Here is a 20,283-nt window from a genome sequence, read left to right as displayed (position 1 = left end):
GGAAATACTGTAACTGAATATAATTTTTCTTTCAAACAAATCAGAATGATGTACATGACAATGCAGTTATTAATGTCACTTGGCATTCAGACTGGCAGTGGGTTGCTTAAACACTCAATAATGTAACAGGATAGATCTGACACATGCTCCTTTCACATCTACTGTAAGATGTACAGTAAACAAAGTCAAACAAGTGGCAGGCTGTCAAAACCTCTTTAGCATTTTCACTTACTAATGGTCTTGAACCTGCAGACCTGATTTTATTGGCCACACAAAACACAACATCAACATATCATCATCACCTTTGAAATTGATATGACAAACTTGTTATCAAAGTTGCTTAGTTCACATCCAGCAGTTACAGAGCAACATTATCATTCATTTCAAGTGTTTCTGGCCACTTGGTAAATGTAAGTTTAATATTCAATCTCTTCTAACTCTGTTTTTTGATCTCCACCAACTCCTGAGTGAAATACCTGTCTCTGTAGCAGCTAAATGCTCCACTATGTTTTAGCAGCTAGTCTCTAACTGTGTCTGTCTGCTGTTTGATGCTGAGCAGGTAGTGTACACTGGGTTCATCAGAGCTTTTTCACTGGAAACCGCTGCTAGATGCAGCTGGAAAAGACACTATGAAAGCAATAAGCGTGAACCAAAACATTAAACACTGAGCTGAAACTGCTGCAGATTCAGTTGATAATTGTCTGTAGGTTCATCACTACGAGGGATCCCTTTCATATTGTTTTCACACAATTTGATATATTATTATAAATATATGCATTACAGCAGCTGTAGAGAACGACCTATCATTTTAAAATTAAGGCTATTTAAGGAGGTGAATAAGTGATTCATTTGGAAAATTGCAAAAGTTACTAGAAGCATCAAAACTCTTTTGGTTTGAATAGATTCTGAGCTGGAACGGTCAATACCGGAACGTTGATACATTCAATGCCATGTACTACATTACTGCTATATATGCAGGGCTTTACATTAACTTTTTTGATCACCAGTTAATGTCATGCCTGGTAGATTTTTAAAGTTACCTTTACTTTCATTTGACGTCCTTTGGTTTGTTTCGCGCCGTTTCATTCGTCTTTTCCGTTTCAGTGTAGCTCGTAATCGACACCACGCACGCTAGGCACATAGCCAACCATTGTACGACATGGCACAACCTAGTGTTCATGGGAAATGTAGGATAAGTACTACAAGCATTGTTGCTAGATTAAGATTATTCATACATTATACACAATCTGGCAACACCGATTTGTCGCATCGTTACTGCAGCCTGCCGATTCAAACAGACTTCATTCATCACGAGCCACATTGGCTAGTAACTTTACAATGTTATGTGCAAAGTTAATTTTTACGCACATTTGGTTGGTTGGCAGTTGTTAATTTAAAGCCCTGATGTAACAAGTAGCGCTGTTCGAATTACGGGGGGTATTGGGGGGGGTCCGACCCCTCTAGATGAGACTTGGACCCTCCCAAAAGGGATGAAAATAATAGTTTGGGGGGTACTGAAAAAAATGTAATAAAATATAATGTTAGCCTATCCACATTTTATGTATTTTAATGCAGTATTACCATCACATACCAACAATTCAGGAAATAATCTAATAAAATAGGATTTTCAAACCCTCACTCCCCATTGGACTATACCATTTCTCTGGTACGTTCAGACTGTGTTCTTTGCTATGGTTCTTTGATATCACTTCACTAGCTGTCAAAACGTACGTACCGGGTACGGGCGCAGCCGCTGGTGTGTCAGCAAAATTAAAGGACAATTCCGGTGCAAAACGAACCTAGGGGTTATTAACAGACGTGTACCCACTCTGTCACTTTCTGGGACATGTTTTCATGCTAATCGAATGTGTTTGTAGCTTGAAAGACACTAGCACGGGCCGCCGATTAGCTTACAACGCTAGTATTCGGGGCACAGGGAAAGTAAAAATAAATCGCTATTTATACCACTAAAAAGGCTCAAAATATCACCAAACTTCAACGGTAGCATAATGATGGTCCCAAAATGTTAACCGAAGCATTGAGAACATTGTAAGTGTACAGAAATGGTTGTGTATAAAAGGTGCTATACAAATAAAGTTATTATTATAATTATAAAGAACACACTACTGTCTTCATTGGCATTAAACAACCATCCATCCAATATGAACTTCACTAGCCTACTGGGATGCAAGTGAAAAGTACGTGAAAAGTTTAATATTATAGATTTTTTTACTTTTACCAAAATCTAGAAAGTCAGTTTTAGCAGCCAAATTCATATTGTAGGTTTGCTTCACACTGTCTTATCAATTTATTTTGCAAAAGGGAATTCAGTTTAGGCATTTGAAGGGATATTATGTCTAAAGCTGTTTTTTTTATTTAAAAGGGACATCTTAAGATGCTTGATGCAACTTTTCACTGGCCTTGTAATTTCCACAATCTTAATTATATACAGCTGCAGTTTCTAGTGAATCTTCAAGTTCATACACAGTAAATGTATGCATGGCGCGTTACTTCAGTTAATAATTTTCATTTAAAAAAAAAAATGCTGGGACAGAGTGTGACATCTGGAGCAACCATTCAAAAACTCATAAATGTTGAGAAGACATCCAACAAAAAGGAGAATAAAGCATCTGTTGCCTGGCCAATACAAGCTGGCAACATCATTCACAGGGAGAGAAGCCGAGTGCGGCTGCAGGCGTGTCTGTCTGACACAGAAAGGAAAGACCATGTCAGGAGGCACTTCAACACCCTTATTTTCCACCACCATCGCCGTGATGTATTAAACATGCCATTTTATGCTGATGATATCATTAATTAAATTCATGCATGCATAAAATAGAAAATAGTTTTCAAACATGTTGATGAACGTACTATCTTAAAGCATTATGAACACATTGTTTTATTTGCTTTTGCTTTGATGCAAAAAGGTGCTTCACAATCTAATCTAATCATCAATACTCGCTGATATTGCATGAAAATGGGACGTTGGGAATAATGTCCAATATGTGAAGCCAACACACAACCCAGTTATGTTTCTGTTTTATCACCACATAGGTATTATTTTTTAGTTTTCACCCTCATCCCCATTGAAACTCACATTTGGTAACACTTTATAATAGCCATCATTAATGAATGGTTAATTGATAGTTAATACAACTTAAGTTAATAGTTATTTTACTGTATTAAGAGTGAAATTATGATTTAGAATGTTCACTGATTACTAGTAATGTTATAATTTGTTATTTTATCTTTAGTTTAGTCTAATATGAAATAATTAGTTTAAGAATTTAGATAGATAGTTAATATTTGTTAATGGTTAACAAGTGTTGCGTAAACAATCTATAAACATTGTTTGGATGGCGATTATAAAGTTGGAAATAATGCTCGTAATCATTAGTTAATGATTGCTAAGTGGTTTATAAAGCATAAAGTAACATTTATTTGGACCCAATAATTCTTTTTGGTGATCTATAAAAAATTGTTAATAATAAAGTATTGTTTGGTTTATTTGAACACTGATAATATCTAAATAATGTTTATAGATGCTTTAAGTAAACATTAACAGATTATAATCAGCAACTTTATAATAGCCATCCAAATAATGTTTATTGACGATTTACAAACAGTTTTTTTTAATGTTTACAAATCATATAATCAATGGACCCCTCAGGCATGCACTCAAGCTTAAATTGCAAGTGAAAATAATTGAAATTGCATGAGAAAGAGAAAAAACCTGCCCATCTCAAATGTCTCTACCACTTTTATAATAACACTGATCCCCTTGGTAACTGTGAGTGATCAAACTTGAATATTTACAAAGATAAGATGGCTGCTCTGATATCTGTGAGACACTTGTTTACCCCTCACCCGCCTCAGGAGTCTGCCTGGCCCTATCTTTTATTTTGATAAAATCTGACCATCAATTGAAAAGAAACTAAAAGAAAGAAAATAATAAAACCATGTAAACATAACTTTTTTTAATGGCAAGCAAGGCTGGATTAGCATCCTGGTAAATAGTCATTTACCATGGGGTCCCAGGCCATCAGGGGCCCCAAAGGTTCTTCTTGGTTGGTCAATATGAAACCTTATGTGATGTATATTCCTAAATATAAATGTATTTAACTAAATACCCCACAAACAGGGGGTTAATAGGGGGCCCAAGGTCAGTTTAAAATGTCGGAGGAGGAGAAGCAAGCACATGTTTAATAGAACAGAATAGTATGTGACCCCGCGTTCATGAATTTGATCACACAAATTGTGAATCTGCTGCCACAAAATAATGAAAAAAGGGATGCAAATTAGGCAAAATGAGAAAATGATGCGTATCATCTTCATTCAAGTTAATGACAACGAGTAAATGAGGTCTATTTTTGCCTCCACACAGAATCATTTTATGCTGTTTGATATAATCAGTCGTGGCCTCAGAGTGGGCTTTATTCCTCTGTGGCACCTTCAGGGAAACACTGTAATTGGTTGGTTTGTGAAACCATTTCAGAAGTGCAGTTCCAGAGAGAAGAATGAGAAGCTTTATTACTATGCATGTCTTTATGCAATAACAGTAAGTTATATAAACATTTTTGTGGCATAATTAATGCAACACAAATTAATTGTAGCTTGACCGTTACTTGGCAGGTGCTCGGTGGCATTAAAAGACAGCTCATTTGAATCAATAAATGACTGACACCAGGCACACAGCTGACATTTCCAGGCTGGGCAGCCCGGCACAACTGTCAACTGTGCAACAGTAAAAGTAGGCATGCTGCAGAGAAAGGATACAAGTAAAAAGAGAGACATAAAGAGGAAAGATACCAACCATGAGCTGCAGGTTCAGTGCTGGGCGCAGTGTCTGAGCACACAAGGAGAGGACATGGCAGTTTCGGAGGGAGGTGTGGAACAGGAGGAACAGCATGCAAATAAAGGAGAAATGGGGGAGGAGGCAGGGAGGGAGCGGGGCAGGGGGGGGGGGGGGGAGAAAACAAATGACACCCATAAGCAAGCATTCAGAAGACCAGAACATGACAAAAGACATAAGGCTTAAGGGAAATCAAAGGGGAACCAAAGGCAGTGCAGAGATAAACATAAGCTTACACACACACAGATACACTTTCCACTGCACACACTGGACGTTCCACTCAGAGGGGAGGGTGACTACTGCTTCAGGAGATATGGAAAAGACTATTATCATGTGCTTTAGGCAGCTTTCGTGTGCAGAAAAGACAAACTATCAAGAGGAATTGTGCAGCAGTCCTGATGTAACAGTGTATGACTTGGCAAAACACTCGACCATCTATGTACAAAGGGAATGTTTTGCATGGCAACGACTCAAGTAAAGTTTTAACAAAGAATCAGTGTTCAGTGTTCAGGGTTGCGATGGCGTGGTATGAATGACATATTCACCAACATGGTTTGATGACTTTTTAAATGTAGTTTAATGTGGTGGCCTTTTCTTACATTTTAGCCCTAGTCCTATAACTCCTAATGTCCCCCAATGATCAACAATGATCCATAGTAATTGCAGACAGTGTTCTGATGTCCACCAGAGGCATGAATGTTTTAGAAAAGTGAATATGATTGCCAGATGCATGATTCAGAAAGGGGTTTTTAGATACTGTTGGATGACAACTAACAAGCACTTGGTTTGAAGCATACTTCCACACTCTCTTAAACCTGTAACATCTATGTCTCCATAGATGTTACATCTGTGCTGATGCTTCTTCAAACTGCTTCACCAGTTCTGTCAGCAACACAGCTGGTCAAGAGGAAAGAAAATTAGGGGATTTTGAAGCTGTTATTTACATCTTTAATTTTGAATGTTACTATTACTTTACGCATGTAAAATAAATAAGTATGTTGGTATATTCTATGAAGAATATTGGCACATTCTTTTGCTCCATGTATCATAATGTTAATAGAAGTTGCAAAAAACTTCGACCAAAACGTTTAAAGGTAATTATGAATAATTTGTTGTCAATTCAGACTTGCTAAAATAGCATTCTATTGCATCTCTGTCTGTGTTTGACACCCGTCAGCTGGCTGCAAATGCCAACAAAGAGACTGAAGGCTTTGATTATGTTGATTTTATATCAGATCCAACTAGTGCACTAAACAGAGACAAATCGCAGACAGACCAGGGATAGTTACAACGTAGAACACTTATAATAAGACTGCAGACTACTGGACTCCAGGGAAACAGAAGCAGGGATTGCACCTTGCTGAGACTGAAAAGCTGTACTGGAGGAAACATATGCCTTTTAAAAACACTTCTGAGGGAGATGCTTCCACCGACAAATGGGGCTTGTCCGAAAACATTGCTTTCTAACTGTTTAACAAAGCGCGTCTGCATTAAAGTGCCAACTTTTAAAACAGTAAAAGTGCTAAAATGAATTTAAAAATGATAAAAGCAACATTTGGTCCAACTCTGGACTATGGCTATGGAAAACACACCAAAACAGATCATGTTCAAATCGGACAGTTTCAACAGCCGCAATGTCATTTCAAGAGGCTAAATGTATATTAGTGTGCCATGCGTTTCCTTGGCCTTCTGTCTCAGCGGAGACATGAGAAAGTGCCAAAAAAGCTATCAATACCAGACAGAAGTTTGTGTAAGACAGAGAATGGTGCTCAGTATGTGTAATTGTTCGGGGAGCAGTAGGCCAATGCCACACCTCAGCTCTTCCGCCAGAGGCTCAGAAACAATCTCACAAGGTGAGACTGTTTTGAGTCCAGCTCAGAATTACCGAAGCCTCTGAGGACACATTTCTCTACAAGGTCCTCGAGTAGTTGAGACACATCAGTGCTAAATAATGCCACAGGCCAGTCACTGGTAGACATTGTTAACACTGTTAGTGCCTCAGCATAATCTACAGAAGTTATTTTTTCCATTATTGTGGCATTATAGTTGTCACCTGTATTTGCTTCTAACACCAGATTAGCAAATTAGCTAATTTTGGCCTTAACCCAGGCTTTGTGGAATCACTAATTCTAACACTAATCAATACAAAATGTATGAAGCAGCCCTTCTACCCAGTCAGTTTACTAGATCCTAATTACAGGATCCCATCATAGACAAAAGCATTGTGTTTAGGTGACAAGTACTAAAGATTACACTGTGACAAGTTCATACTGTAGATGAGTAATGATGTTGCTTTCCACATTAATTAAGAGATGTAAGAAATGTTTGTAGTGTACCAAATGTTCTTCTTTTGGCTTTGATGTAACAAACAGGAAGTTAGCTGAGCCATTAGCAATAATGGGTGATATTTACAGTTGAATTTTAATTGTGCATACATTCAAGTATTGGTTTATTGTATCCCTTTTTAAAACTTGTTCTACATCATTACAGTCCCAAGGAAGAAGGGGTGATTTTCTATTTAAAGATTCTACAGTTGTGTTGAAGGTATCCTTGCTGTTATGTATATTTACAATAAAACCAGTCAAATATCACCCTGAACTGCCATAATTTGTTTCCATTAATATTTATACACAGTAAGGGTAGATCTGTACATATAAGGAGTCAAACCTAGACTGAGGCTGTTATACAACATTACCTGCCTTAAAGTTATCTTCAGCCAAACCAATTTGGCAAGCAACAAATATTAGATACAAATGATGATCATGACTCTGAAACAGTGACGGACTGGTAATCTGGAATTTGGGCAGATGCCAGAGGGGGCGCTGGTGGGTGGAAATACCAGGGCCGTTTTTTGTTCCCAGTCCATCACTGCTCTGAGACGTTAAGATATATTTTCAAAAGGGGATTATAGTTTATGATTAAAAAGCTACGAGACACAAGTGCCACAGGTGAGTTATTGAATAGTTTGCTGAGAGAAGACCGTTCTCCCTGATGATGACTATGGACGCTGAATTTCTCACCTCTCTGAAATCATTTAAGCAACTTTTCAAGAGGGCATTTATTTTTGATAAATTGACCAAAATCCAAGGGGTTAATCCCAATGCTTACTGAATAAAATGGATGGAGATAAATCACTTATGGGCATTTGGACTACTTGACTAAATGAGGACTTGGGGAAGCACTTAGGGAAGCACTTGGGTGCACGTGAACACAAGTATAGACAATAATGCAGTTTGAAAAAGGCCTTATATAATAATAATTGAAAATGGTGAAATAGCTGACTGGGGGATTTTCATTTTCACGGGATTTAACATTTTTCAGCAGAACAGTCAAAATGTAAAATGAAGACTCTGTCCCTACAAGCCTCAGTCAACAGAAAGGCAGCATGGCCTGGTAACCCTCATTACACTGTGGGTGGCAGCCATGTGGGACCATTCAATATGTCTACTGCTGAATGATTGCCTGTCCGTTTTCGAGCAGCCTCGTCCCCATCCACCATCTCTAGCTTCACAGGTCAACTGAGACATCGGCAGTTTCCTCACTGACATCCAAAGACATGATGCAGGCACATCAGCTCCATTACTAGTTACTAGCCACGCTTCCCATGAGCCCTTTGGTGACTCACTGTGACATGACATTCAGCTCAACATGGAGAGATAACTGCATGCCAATCATAAGTATTGGCAGAAATGGATTAGGTGGAACCCTGTGGTGCTGAAAATGCCAACAGGCTGCTGGGTGTCCCCGCTGGCATCTAGATTACTTTTTTGTTGGATCCACTTTCTCTAACTTGCCTTTTCTACTTCGACTTTAGTTTGCGATTTCCTACATTTCCCAGAATTTTGCCGTCCCCCACAGAGCTCTGTTGATAGGGAAACCGTTATCTCTTTCTCTTCAACAATAGATTTGAATGCTAGTGAAAAACAGTACATCGAGGAAGAAACTCTACTTCTTAGTCCTAAGGAACTTAAGAAGTATAGTGACTTATACTTGTTGATCACCTGTTTTTTTGCAACCTTAACATGGGAGTAAGGCAAACTCTGCGATCAAACAACAAAAATGGGCTCTTAAATGCAGGATCTATAACAGTCCCTGTTTTTTTACCTTTATTTATTCAGGGAAGGTTTTCTGAGACGAAGCCTCTCTTTTGCAGGAACACCCTGATCACATTCACACAGTTACACATTCTTGTGTCTTAAAGGTGCAGTAGGTAAGCCTTATAAAACTAACTTTCTGTCATATTTGCTGAAACTGACCCTATGTTCCAGTAAAACTACATGAAGCAGGTCATTTAAAAAAAATCTGGCTCCTCTGGCACCACCTACAGCCTGTAGTGCGATTTGCAAACATCCACAGCTCCCTGTTCAGAGGCACCAATCATGGCCGGGGGGGGCGTGTCAATCACTGCTCATGCACACACATTCATTCTCCCTTGTGGAGGGAGGGGCTTAGGAGAACGTTTGTTCAAAGGTGTTGATGTTCAAATTGTTTGGCTAAATCCTGGATCTTCCCAATCCTACCTACAGCACCTTTAAGGATGGCAATCTCGATCAATAAGTCTGACCACCTCCAAACTCAAATCCTTGAAAAAGATTCTGGATGGGTGGCGATGACATTCGGTACAGATATTCATGTCCACCTCACAATCAAATGTAATAACTTTTGACTTTTCATCTTGCACCACCATCAGGTCAATTTTTTTTCATTTGTCCAATACTTTGGTTTATGATCACATACATCCAAAACTAATGACATTCTGATCAGCTTCAGCTGTACTGCGAATGTTGCACGTTAAACATGTTAAACATCATACCATACCAGCATGTAAACATTGTCAGTGTGAGCATGTTAGAATGCTGAAGTTAGCATTTACCTCAAAGTACCGCTGTGCCTAGGAACCTATGACTACAAAGAGTTAAAAAAATAAAAGAAACTGTCGAATACAAGATTTATACGCACAATTTTTGCAGTTCTTTGAAAACATTTTAACACACTACATGCAGTCTAGGAGCTGTAAGGTAGTGTAAATATGAGTATATGTGTAAATACAGAGCCGAATGGTTGGAAATCTGTCTTTACTGGTGGTACCTTTAAGATATTGTGCAGCCAGCTGATTACCTCCTGGCCCTTGTTTACGAGTTTCATCTCCTTTTGGTCGTTGTGGAGCGCAGTAATACCTCTACAAGACAATATACCTCCACATTAAGAAGATGTGTTGGGCTCCAGACTAGTGTTTCCCATGATGCCTGAGAGCTATAATATCATCGATGCTGTCTTAGGGCTCTATGTCATTTAGCACTTATTGTGTTGCTATTGACCTTAATCAAATTAGTTATAGCTGGCTGCTCCAATTTCAAAATGGACAAGGAATCAAACGAAGCAAAGTGGGAACAATATCACACATTATCTGGCACATTGTGTGCATGTGTTAGTCTAGAGAATGTGAGCTGGAGGCACATCTAAATTCATAAAATTCTAAAGTCACTTCACCAGATGGTGTTTGTGTAATTTAAGACCCAGGCAAACGTAATAGATATTTGTTTCTCTCCCCTTCCCTCGCCTGTTTTGTTCTCCTGTCTATAGTGTGGGTTAAATGAATTGGTTGTCAGCACCGTTTATGGTCCTTCATCAATTAAAAGTAGTGCTAGCCTGCCGCCTGATTGTTTTTTTTTTGCACAAGGTACACAGGTATTATCTATTTTCTTCATTCAGGGATTAAGTGGCATTGTTCATTCGGCGATGTGTTGAATTAGATTAGAGAACGATTAGCCATATTGTGTTAATGGGGGAGAGAGAGGTGAGGTAACGACAAAAATAGATTATGTGGGAGGATGAATGTTGAATCCCTACAAAGACAGCACCGATTTGTACTTTTTGGGTCGGCTTGTGTTTCGCAAAAGACCTCCTGTTGGCCCTGACTACCGCTAAAAACATAATAGACTGCTGCTCCTGAGGAGAGCGTTCAGTACAAAATGTTGCTTTTCAAGGAAAATCTTTCTTCCACACAGACAGAACACAGAAATGGCGGAAAACAAAAATTGGACAGCAAAGCACACCGGAAAAGAAAGTATAGAGAGGAGAAGCTGAACATTCAGTTTCTGATAGATGTAGAGAGATATAAAAAATAACAAGAGACTGTAAATGTAAATGAATAATATTTCCTAATTGTACAAGCTGGTCAGCAAGATATCTCCATTTATAAGTAGTGAAAATAACAGTTTAGTTATTTCCCCATGTCTCTTTCTAAATGCTGCCCAGCCTTTAAGTGCCATGTGTTGGGGCTCTAATAGATTTTTTTAAATGCTCAATTTTCTTCCCTCTAATGGCAACTGATAAAAAAAAAAAAAAAAAAAATCAGTTCCAGTCTGATAGATTAATTTGGCAGTGGGCAGCACGTTGTGGGTAAATTAAATCAACTGGCACTGGAGTGTCTTATGTCCATATGAGTCTGCTGTCTTTAATCTATATACACAGTAATAATGGAATAACCCTGATAGTTGAAAGCAAAGAGTGGACATCTGACAAAAACTGTAAGAGTGTTGTTTCAACCTTAAAATATTGGCATTGAAGTTTGCTTTGTCAGGTGGAGCCGACACATCTCAACGTAAGTCCTGTTCACAGGGGGACTGAGACAACTTGCACACACACTCAACGGTGATTTTTTGTATTTTACTTACGTTTGTAAGCATGGAGGTGGTTGTAGAGTAGAAGGCAGAGTCAGAGCTAGCATACATGACCAAGAACAACAAATTGATTTTACATGACCAATGTTCCATACTTGCTTGTGAAGACTGCGAGGTGTGGCTGAAGTGGATTTGGGCTTGAAATAAGCCTTTGAAATTTGGTTCCTACTCCTTTTCGGACAAGAGTATTTATTTAAGAGTATTTCGTTATTTTGCTTTTTCTTGAAGTGAAATACTTTGTGTCTTGTATTTATATGTTTTGGTTTGTTCAGAATGAATTCCATGCTCAAGCGTTGAACAATTAGAGCTAGTAGTTAGAGTTACTGGAACATTCATTAACACTTGGGTCTTACTTATGTAATTTTGACCATAATTTCTATTGGTTATGATAACATTGCACTTGGCAAAGTAATACTTTACATCCAGGACCACAGAAACACTGCCAGATTTTAGTTCGACAAGAAACATAAGCAGTCAGATCAGACAGGCAAACAGCTAGATATCTAAACCTTTTTTGGTTGTGGGTAAAACTGAACGTAATTGCACCTCACATGTTGGTATTAATTCTCATTGCACAAAGAAACTCATGTTTCTCTCCCCATCGGATGCTAAGAAGTGAATTTTTGCGAATCTGTTTTGCCAAATGCAGGAGTTAAAATGAGACAATGGAAGAGTTTATGAACAGTGGGCCCTGTGGCCACAAACAGCAATTGCATTTAATGGATATAATCCAAGTAGCACCGTCATCTTAAATTTTAAACTTCTGGTCATACAAGACCAAATAAGGTTGTAGCAGCAAAACATGTGAGTGAGTCATATTGAGCAAAAATGCATTTTATTGCTTAGGAATTCAACTTTTGCTATGTAAATCTTTAGTGTTATTATTTACCTTGAAAGTAACCTTATTATTCTCAGCAGGCACATTAGGAATAATCAGCAGAGATCCGACTGTGAATCAGTCAGAACAGCTATTACAGAACAGGCCTGTGCAGACTCTAGCATCCTTGAGCTGAGGCAAAGGAGCAATCAGCCTGCATAGGTAGGAATTCTCTTTAATCCAATCAGATGGCATACTCAAGCACAATGCCTGTGATTTCTGCCAGCCTTGTGAGATTTGTTCCAATTGAGCGGTCTGTCAGAGAGGCTTTGATTGCATTTGGAGCTGAGGCTGATTTCTGAGTTGAAGCATAACGTGATGTTTTCTATCTACACCCTTTGGAGATTTATACTCACAATAGCCCCGAGTTCTGTTTCTGTAAGAGCTAGATAAAATGTGCTTATTCGAAAAGGGCCTAATTTCCAAGTGCTCATGTCAGATATTGTTCATCCCCACTGCTACCCTCTTCCCACAACCCACCTAGCGTATGATCCATAATGAACTTTATGAATGAGTGATGTGTTACATATAAAAGCCAATTCTTGTGTCTGCAGTGACTAAATGTTATAGAACAATTATCCAACTCACACGATTATCATAGTATCCATGGTTCATCATTCATAACCTTCTATTTGTTTGCTTTTCAAATCATGCCAGGTCAGGGGATATCACACTGCTATTTACAATTGTAATGAATGTATTTCTTCGAAAAAAAAAGAAAAGAAAAAAAAAAAACAGGCTTTTTTTGGAAGGATTTGGGGAACAAAGCAGTGAATGAACAGTATTTACGGCCGCCAGGTTGTATTGACAGCCAAGCAACGCAAGCTCTGCCTTGGTCTACTATTTATCCTCTTAACCCAACACCCACACATTCAGTTAAAAAGTAGAAAAGCTCGTGGAGGCACATCACTCTGTGCAGTCGAGCACTGTAAAGACACGATAACCTAAACAAATATGTAAATATATATTAAGAATTCGTTCTTGCTGGAGTTAGGACATGATTAGCTTAGCTTAGCATTAAGGAAAGATTGGAAACGGGGAAACATCTGGCCATCTGTCAAAAGTTCAAATATAACATGCGGACATGAGAATTCTATTGATCTTCTTCTTGGATTTGAACTTCTGTTAAAAAGCACACTTGCCAAAATGTTGAACTAATCTTGAGCATGAAAGTTATTCTTGACCTTGGCTTTAGTATGTGTGACTAAATAATTGCAACATAAGATCCACTTACTAGTTTATGTTTTTTGTAGCTTTCTCAGTATGAGTGAATGGAAAGTTGAATTATTTTTGCAGCCTCAGGCATTATTTTTTAATCTGTTTAATAACGGAGAGAATTTGGAATGAACTGTAAAGCTTTTAAAAAATAAATGATTCATGATGAAAGAAAATGGGTAACCTTAACCTCTGGATAAAGGAACACGCATATGAATATGACTTCCATTGTGGCACGAAGATGGAGTTATATGGAGTGATTCAAGGCTGTGCGGAGGATAAGGGAGCACACACACACACACACACACACACACACACACACACACACACACACAAAAAAAAGATAAACCAGTTGTGTGAGGGTGATACTGTACCTTGATTGGCTTCAGGGAAGGAGATGATGGTGGTGGTGGTGATGGTGGTGGTAGTGGTTGTGGCTGTGGTGGGTATAGGGGTAGTGGTGGGAGCATCTGGATGAGAGGACAAATACATGACAAACACGGGGGGAACAAATGAGTATAAAAAGCAATGAAGATAAAGTAAAGTCAGTTTGAAAAAATGTTATCGCCGGTTGATATATGACCAACAGCTCATTGTGTGTCACCGTGCGTGTGTCACTTTAAGTTCGGCTGCAGACCTTTTGATGAATTGGCAATGGCAGTGCATTAAATATAGCACACACAATGATGGCACTGCAACACATCATCTGCTCTTGCATCGACTGAGCTGATCAAAGATTTTGTTGGGAACTTTTCCTCCTTTTATGCCTATTCACGGGCTACAATCCACGACATGTAATACTGACAATAGCGAGCACACAGTTGTTAGAAGTGATTAAATGTCTAATCAGTAACACATGCTGCTGTTGTACTTATGCTGTCGTTGTTATGCACTGAGCTATCTTGACAAACAAACGTGTCTGTGCATTCCTAATATCTCCAAGGAGAAGAGTACAACGTTGGTGAGGATACGGGCAACAAAAAAAGCAAAATCTGAAGTATAAACTCTAACATAATTATACAATGAATGAAAAACAGGAGGGAAATAATACACACACAAAACAAATAAAAAAAAAAAAAAGCATCAAGCAAAATTGTTGAGTACACAGACTTTGACCAGAGACCATTTTTCCTCCCACAGCTTTTCCTTTTTTACTTCATTATCCGGGTTAGACTCCCCGCCCTCACAATGACCAGGGGGAGATATCAAAAGTGACATTTTCCTTGTTGCAGTGGCAGGGCTGCACTGATATGAAGCCGCCGGCAGTGCTGCTTGGTTAAAGACCTCCCAACCTGCTCTGATTGCCTGGGAATGGACTGAAACATCTTTTGGGGTTATTAAAAGGTACTGAAAAAACAAGTTAGGCCTAGCTGTCGATAAGGAGGAAGGATTGTCCACACTTTAATGAAATAAGATGTTATAAGAAGGCAAGAAAAGGAAATGTGTATGGACAGAGAAGGGGGAAGAGAGGGAAGACCAGCAGACAGAGGATGTGCTGTTTCCCTGCCTTACTTTTGATTCACCTCATAGAGACCTGTAGGAAAACACACGCGTCTCAGAAGCGGAGCGTCTTGCCTGCCCGACTCGCAGATTTTATTGTTTCTATAAGTACTTTATAGAACTAGTATCTACCTTCCACTCTAAGCACTCCTGCAATTAAACTCCATGTCTTGGCATTGTCCTGATAAAAGGGATTTGTGATGTCTATTATGTTTTTCCACTTCCGAGATGAATCTCTCGTTGTCCGTGGTGTTGTAGAGGAGACATAAACGATATCGGGGGGTGTCTTTTGGTAAACTGACTGGATGCGCTCGCTCTTTCACTTCCTGCCCGGCTGTACGAACGCCCCGCGTAAATACTCCTATAAGTTAGTTTTTATGGGATATATGTACTTTATATGGTTTAGAAAAGTGCTGAGTTCCATTATTAACTGCAACTGAACAAGCAGCACAATGTGGGTGCTAAAAACTGTTTCTGTTTTCTCAGAAAGCTGTATTAAAGGGGGGGTAGCACCATGATTACTTTTCTGCATTAACAGTCTTTTGTCACATTTATTGTCATTGCATTACTGTAATGACAAACCACAAATGGACACCAGTAATTCTTGATGTTCCAAGTGAAGGTATTTTCACTAGGAAATCACTGCAAATCGAAAATGCAATACATCTCGCAGTCACATTAAAGAGATAATAAAATAATGCTGTTTATAGAGGTGCAGGATGTCTTCCCTCAGGGTACAGAGGTTGTTTATCACTGAAAAGTAGTCTTCCCTGAGGGCAGAAGTTGTTGATAGTTACTGCACAAATCTGTTCACAATTGTTCGTTTAGAAAATCATCTATTCTATGAACTTGAAGAAAAATGTATCAAGTCATTCAAATACAAGGCAGAGAGGTCAGGTTAGCCCCTCAGAACTCTGACTGAAGCTAATTTTAAAATGGTAATGAAGGCCTTCAGTTGCTTTGGAGCGGTATGCAAAATCTATTGATGTACCGTGTGTTTTTTAATCTATCAACAATGCTGTTCTTTTAAAGACAACCTTGACAATGCAAAAGGCTGTACTGTACACATCAATGTGCAGACAAAGGCGGGGAGAAATGATCCATTGGGAAGTCGGCTGGCAGATGAAGCCTGAGCTGATGAGTTTCACACATGCTTGAGAGCCACAAAACTCCAGCTCGGGGGTGGTGCTGTCTAATTGGTTTTATCCCATCATGAACTGTGAGGGTCCAGCAGATGTTTGGGCTCATCAGTGTCAACAACTCATTAAAAATATAGCAGGAAAAAAAAGATTAAAAAAGAAGATTAAAAGAAAGACGATTTTCTAAATACACTTTTTTTTTTTTTTTGTGCTTAGCCTGTGCAATGTATCAAAGAACACTGGAGCTTATTGACTTTCAAATGTGACAGGCATAATTTGTTTCTGGGCCTTGTTTACTGACGAGGCTTATGGATCAGTGTTTCTGGTCTAAACGAATGGAGCATAGGCTGCATGATGCTCTGCGGCACGGCTTGACAGGAATCATTCCTGCTGAAGCCGGTGAGTAAAAGAACTCCACATGAGCACCGGATGAGAGAAACACTCCATATCTGCACAGTGCCAGTCATCATGCACATCAACAATATGAAAAACCTAAAAAAAAAAAAACTACCTCCACCACAGAGAAATTGATGATACGTGGGGGGGGGGAAAAATACATTGTTACACCCATAAACCAACAGAACTTTATTCTAAACTGTGCCACATAATGACAATGACTTAACTTTCATTAAATGGAAACTAATGCTTAGGCTGTGGACAAAGGCTGCGTTTCATTAGTGTTTCAACATGCCTCCCTTCAGCCCTGGGTATGACGTCATAGCATACAGTACGTCGCACAGAGGCCACATGGAGAGCAGAGGGAAAGTGGGCAGGGGGAGGAGCGGGGAATTTAAATGGAATGCACCTGCCCTCGTTCACTTTCAGCCCAAACTATACGGATCGACCGCCAGTTGTAGGCTAAGCCCTACTGCTTCAAGTGCATTTTTTTCCGATCTTAGTTTCTATTAATGATGGCATTCTATCCCCGTTTTTATGTCCATTCTATGTCTGCTTATGTCATGCAATTTCCTTATTGTAAAGTATTTCTTGTATGAAAGGTGCTTTACACTATTATTTATAAAAAAAAGTATTACTGCTTTTTACATGTCATAAATGCCTGCAGACTAATTTCAATGAGGTTTGGTAATCGGCTGCATGAGTTTCTGATTTAGAAAGTTTGTGACCTGCATCATGATTTATCATAATGCTTACATCTCGCAAAAACAGAATTTTTCCATGCATTTACAGATAATGTTGGAAATAAAGATATCACAGATACAACTATAAAGTAAATGAAAACAGAAATATGAATTGACATTATTTATATCACACGTTTGTCAACAAAAAAGTTGAAATGTATTTATTCAATTTATTCATCTTCTCCTTCTTCGGTGGTCAGCAACAGGAATTTTGGCGGTTGTACATCACTGCCGTGGATGTATTTTCTTGCACCAAATCCATAGCTGCATGCATTGTGGGTGATATCCACCATCGTTGTTCACTCGCTCTCTCCGCCCTCCGGGGGTCAAACACACCAAGTTCACTTCAGTTTTTCAGACAGTAGGAACGACTTAAGATGGCGGCGGGGATTCTCCAGAGGTCAAGTGCATGTTGAACCACAAATGAAACACAGCCAAAGTCTACTCAAACATTGCACTGCAGTATAATATAGTATAGTATAGTATAGTGTTGCATAATAAAGTATTTTATAGTGTAGTGTGACTCTAAATCCTGCCGGACGCGAACTTTGTGTAATGCTGTTATCTCATCAGAAAGTATGTGTCCCTACATCTAACTGTAATATTGATTGGCTTTGTATCCATTTACTGCCTCTTAGCACTGCAAGGGTTAACTATATCTGATCCTTCCCATGGTTTCTTCCATTTTTTCTGTATTTAGTTTGTGTACGCTTTCCATGTCCCCTTCAGGATGTGTCCTTGGCCCCTGTATAATCCGAACCAGTGACTCTTGACAGCTGCTATGATGAGAGGCTTTACCTTGACTCAAAGTGACATTTGTGGAGGCCAATGTTGTGTAAAAGTGTATAAAATATTGGCCTATTGTGTGTCTTGGAACTCTCACCTTTAATTTGATCTTTCCAGTGAGAAGTTACGAAAGGCCTAAAAAAGTAACACATATAACGTAACGATAACAAATGTATCATTCAAATACTCCCTGCAGATTTTAGTTTTTGATGTATTGTTTTTGTTTGAAAGTAAGTTGGTAATTTGGTATAAGGTTGGACCTCATGTACATTTTAGAACCCTTAGTGGCATATGAGGCCTGATTTACAATAAGAATGACCCCTTACTGTACGAAAAAATAAATAAAATGACTCCGAAATTGCAGTTTCAAAATACTCTGCGTTTGCGTTTTGGCTCAAGAGAGAATGAGGATAAATAACATTTTCGTCAATGAAAGCTCCACTGACCGTCTTGTCACACTGAGGCAGATAATTCAAAAACTATAACTCGTACTGCTTAAATGTATTTCATACAGACCTAGACCTTTGGTGTCCATTTTGAGTGCAATCAAATACGTGAAATTCAAAATCACAACCACTGTGATATAATCCTTCCATATGCATGTTGGGATCTAAAGTTATAGAATCTTCCCCCAAATTACCACTGCAATGTCATAAATTAATACGGGAAAGAGAAATCCAAGTGTTTTATAAGAGACTGAATTACAAAACATAAGTTCCCTGCAAATTTGTTTTGGTAGTGATGAATTACTTTTCCTCCTCAAAACATTTTACACCAGCAATTGCACTTCCACTCAAGTGCAATATCAGCAAACTAAGAGCGCTTGCAGCTTGAATAGTATGTTCCGGGACACTTTGCACTTCTGGAATAAATGTTAGATGCCACTTAAAAAGCTAACAGTGAGTTGTGGAGAAACTCCCATGTGCTTCAATGGAGAAGAAGTGTAAAGTAAATAGGAAGGCGACAGAGAGCAACAGGGTCACTAAACATGCTGCTGGTGTGCAATAAAGCCAGTGCTGGTGAAGGAGCAGGGAGGAAGAGAACTCAGTTATTGGGTAAGCAACAGCCTGTAAACAACTTAAAACCCCTCGGCGCTTGGTCTCACTCGACTGCGAGAGGAAAACCCTGATGGTTGTGTTTTCATACCCTGCGAAGTAAGAGCGGCAGTGAGAGTTAGAGCAGTACATACTGCATTCTTTTCGCTGTTAACATTGTTAGTGTCAGCCACTCTCACTGTGCTCTCCATCACTTAGGGTCACAATACTCGAAAACCAGATGTATTAGAGGAGATGCTGGCCATAGCTGCGTTTGTTCTGGCTGTCAAACAGGGGGAGTGATACCGCCATGTGGACTTTATCATTACATTAGACAGCTGTAATGTACAGTTTGGGAGCTTGCGTTGATATTGTCGCTGGTTTTTTACTTTTTAATGAAGAAAATTAAATCTTAACATAAAAGACATGTAAACATCTCTGTTTATTTCATGGCAGCTTTTGGGGTGATGCATTAAATCTGTTGGGTGGATTTTATCATTTTTGGATTCTTCCTTACCTTGCTTGCTGCATTTGAACTAGATGTTTTTTTCTGATATAGCCTGAAGGTATGGTGGTTAACTTTTAAGGACTACAATTAGTGTGTCTTTATTTTTCAGTCCAAGGGTTAGATTTAGTTTGGTTACTGAGTGGAGTGGTCACAAAGTTTCACGTGTTTCACTCACTTTGTATGGGGGTATTGTATAAATACACAGTTGACAATCAGCTGGTGGAATTATTAGTTCTTAACTATATCTACTTTCAGAAAATTCTGTGGGTATTTCGTTTTGCTTTCAATCCTTGAATAAACCACACCTGGAAGCCGATCAGATTTTCAGGCAGTCTTGGTCTGGTTGTTTAGTCAGCACCAGAGTTCCATTGACTGCTTTCATACCAGCCCAAATAAACCATAATTTACAGCAAACGCTTCAGAGTTTGTTTAAAACAACTGCATTGTCTGTGAAAGCACTATAGAAATAGAATGAGAGTAGAACGGATATTGAACTGTTTGCCGTGGTCATTTGGACTAATCTAAAAGAAAATGGCGCTCAGCACTGTGC

At 38.9% G+C, this 20,283-nt stretch overlaps 1 protein-coding gene across 2 annotated transcripts in view; it reads right to left on the bottom strand.

Moving 5' to 3' along the window:
* Positions 1-20,283, bottom strand: part of cadm1a (cell adhesion molecule 1a) — a 404,039-nt gene that overhangs the window by 38,778 nt on the left and 344,978 nt on the right. For both annotated transcript variants that reach the window (XM_078266264.1, XM_078266265.1), the window contains one exon: positions 14,002-14,097. In XM_078266264.1, coding sequence (XP_078122390.1) covers positions 14,002-14,097 — 96 coding nt within the window. The remainder of the gene's footprint in view (positions 1-14,001; positions 14,098-20,283) is intronic.

Source organism: Sander vitreus, chromosome 13 (genome assembly GCF_031162955.1).
Source record: "Sander vitreus isolate 19-12246 chromosome 13, sanVit1, whole genome shotgun sequence".
Classification (NCBI taxonomy): Eukaryota; Metazoa; Chordata; class Actinopteri; order Perciformes; family Percidae; genus Sander; species Sander vitreus.
The sequence above is the reverse complement of the archived record's forward strand: the minus strand, read 5'-3'. Positions and strand labels throughout refer to the sequence as shown.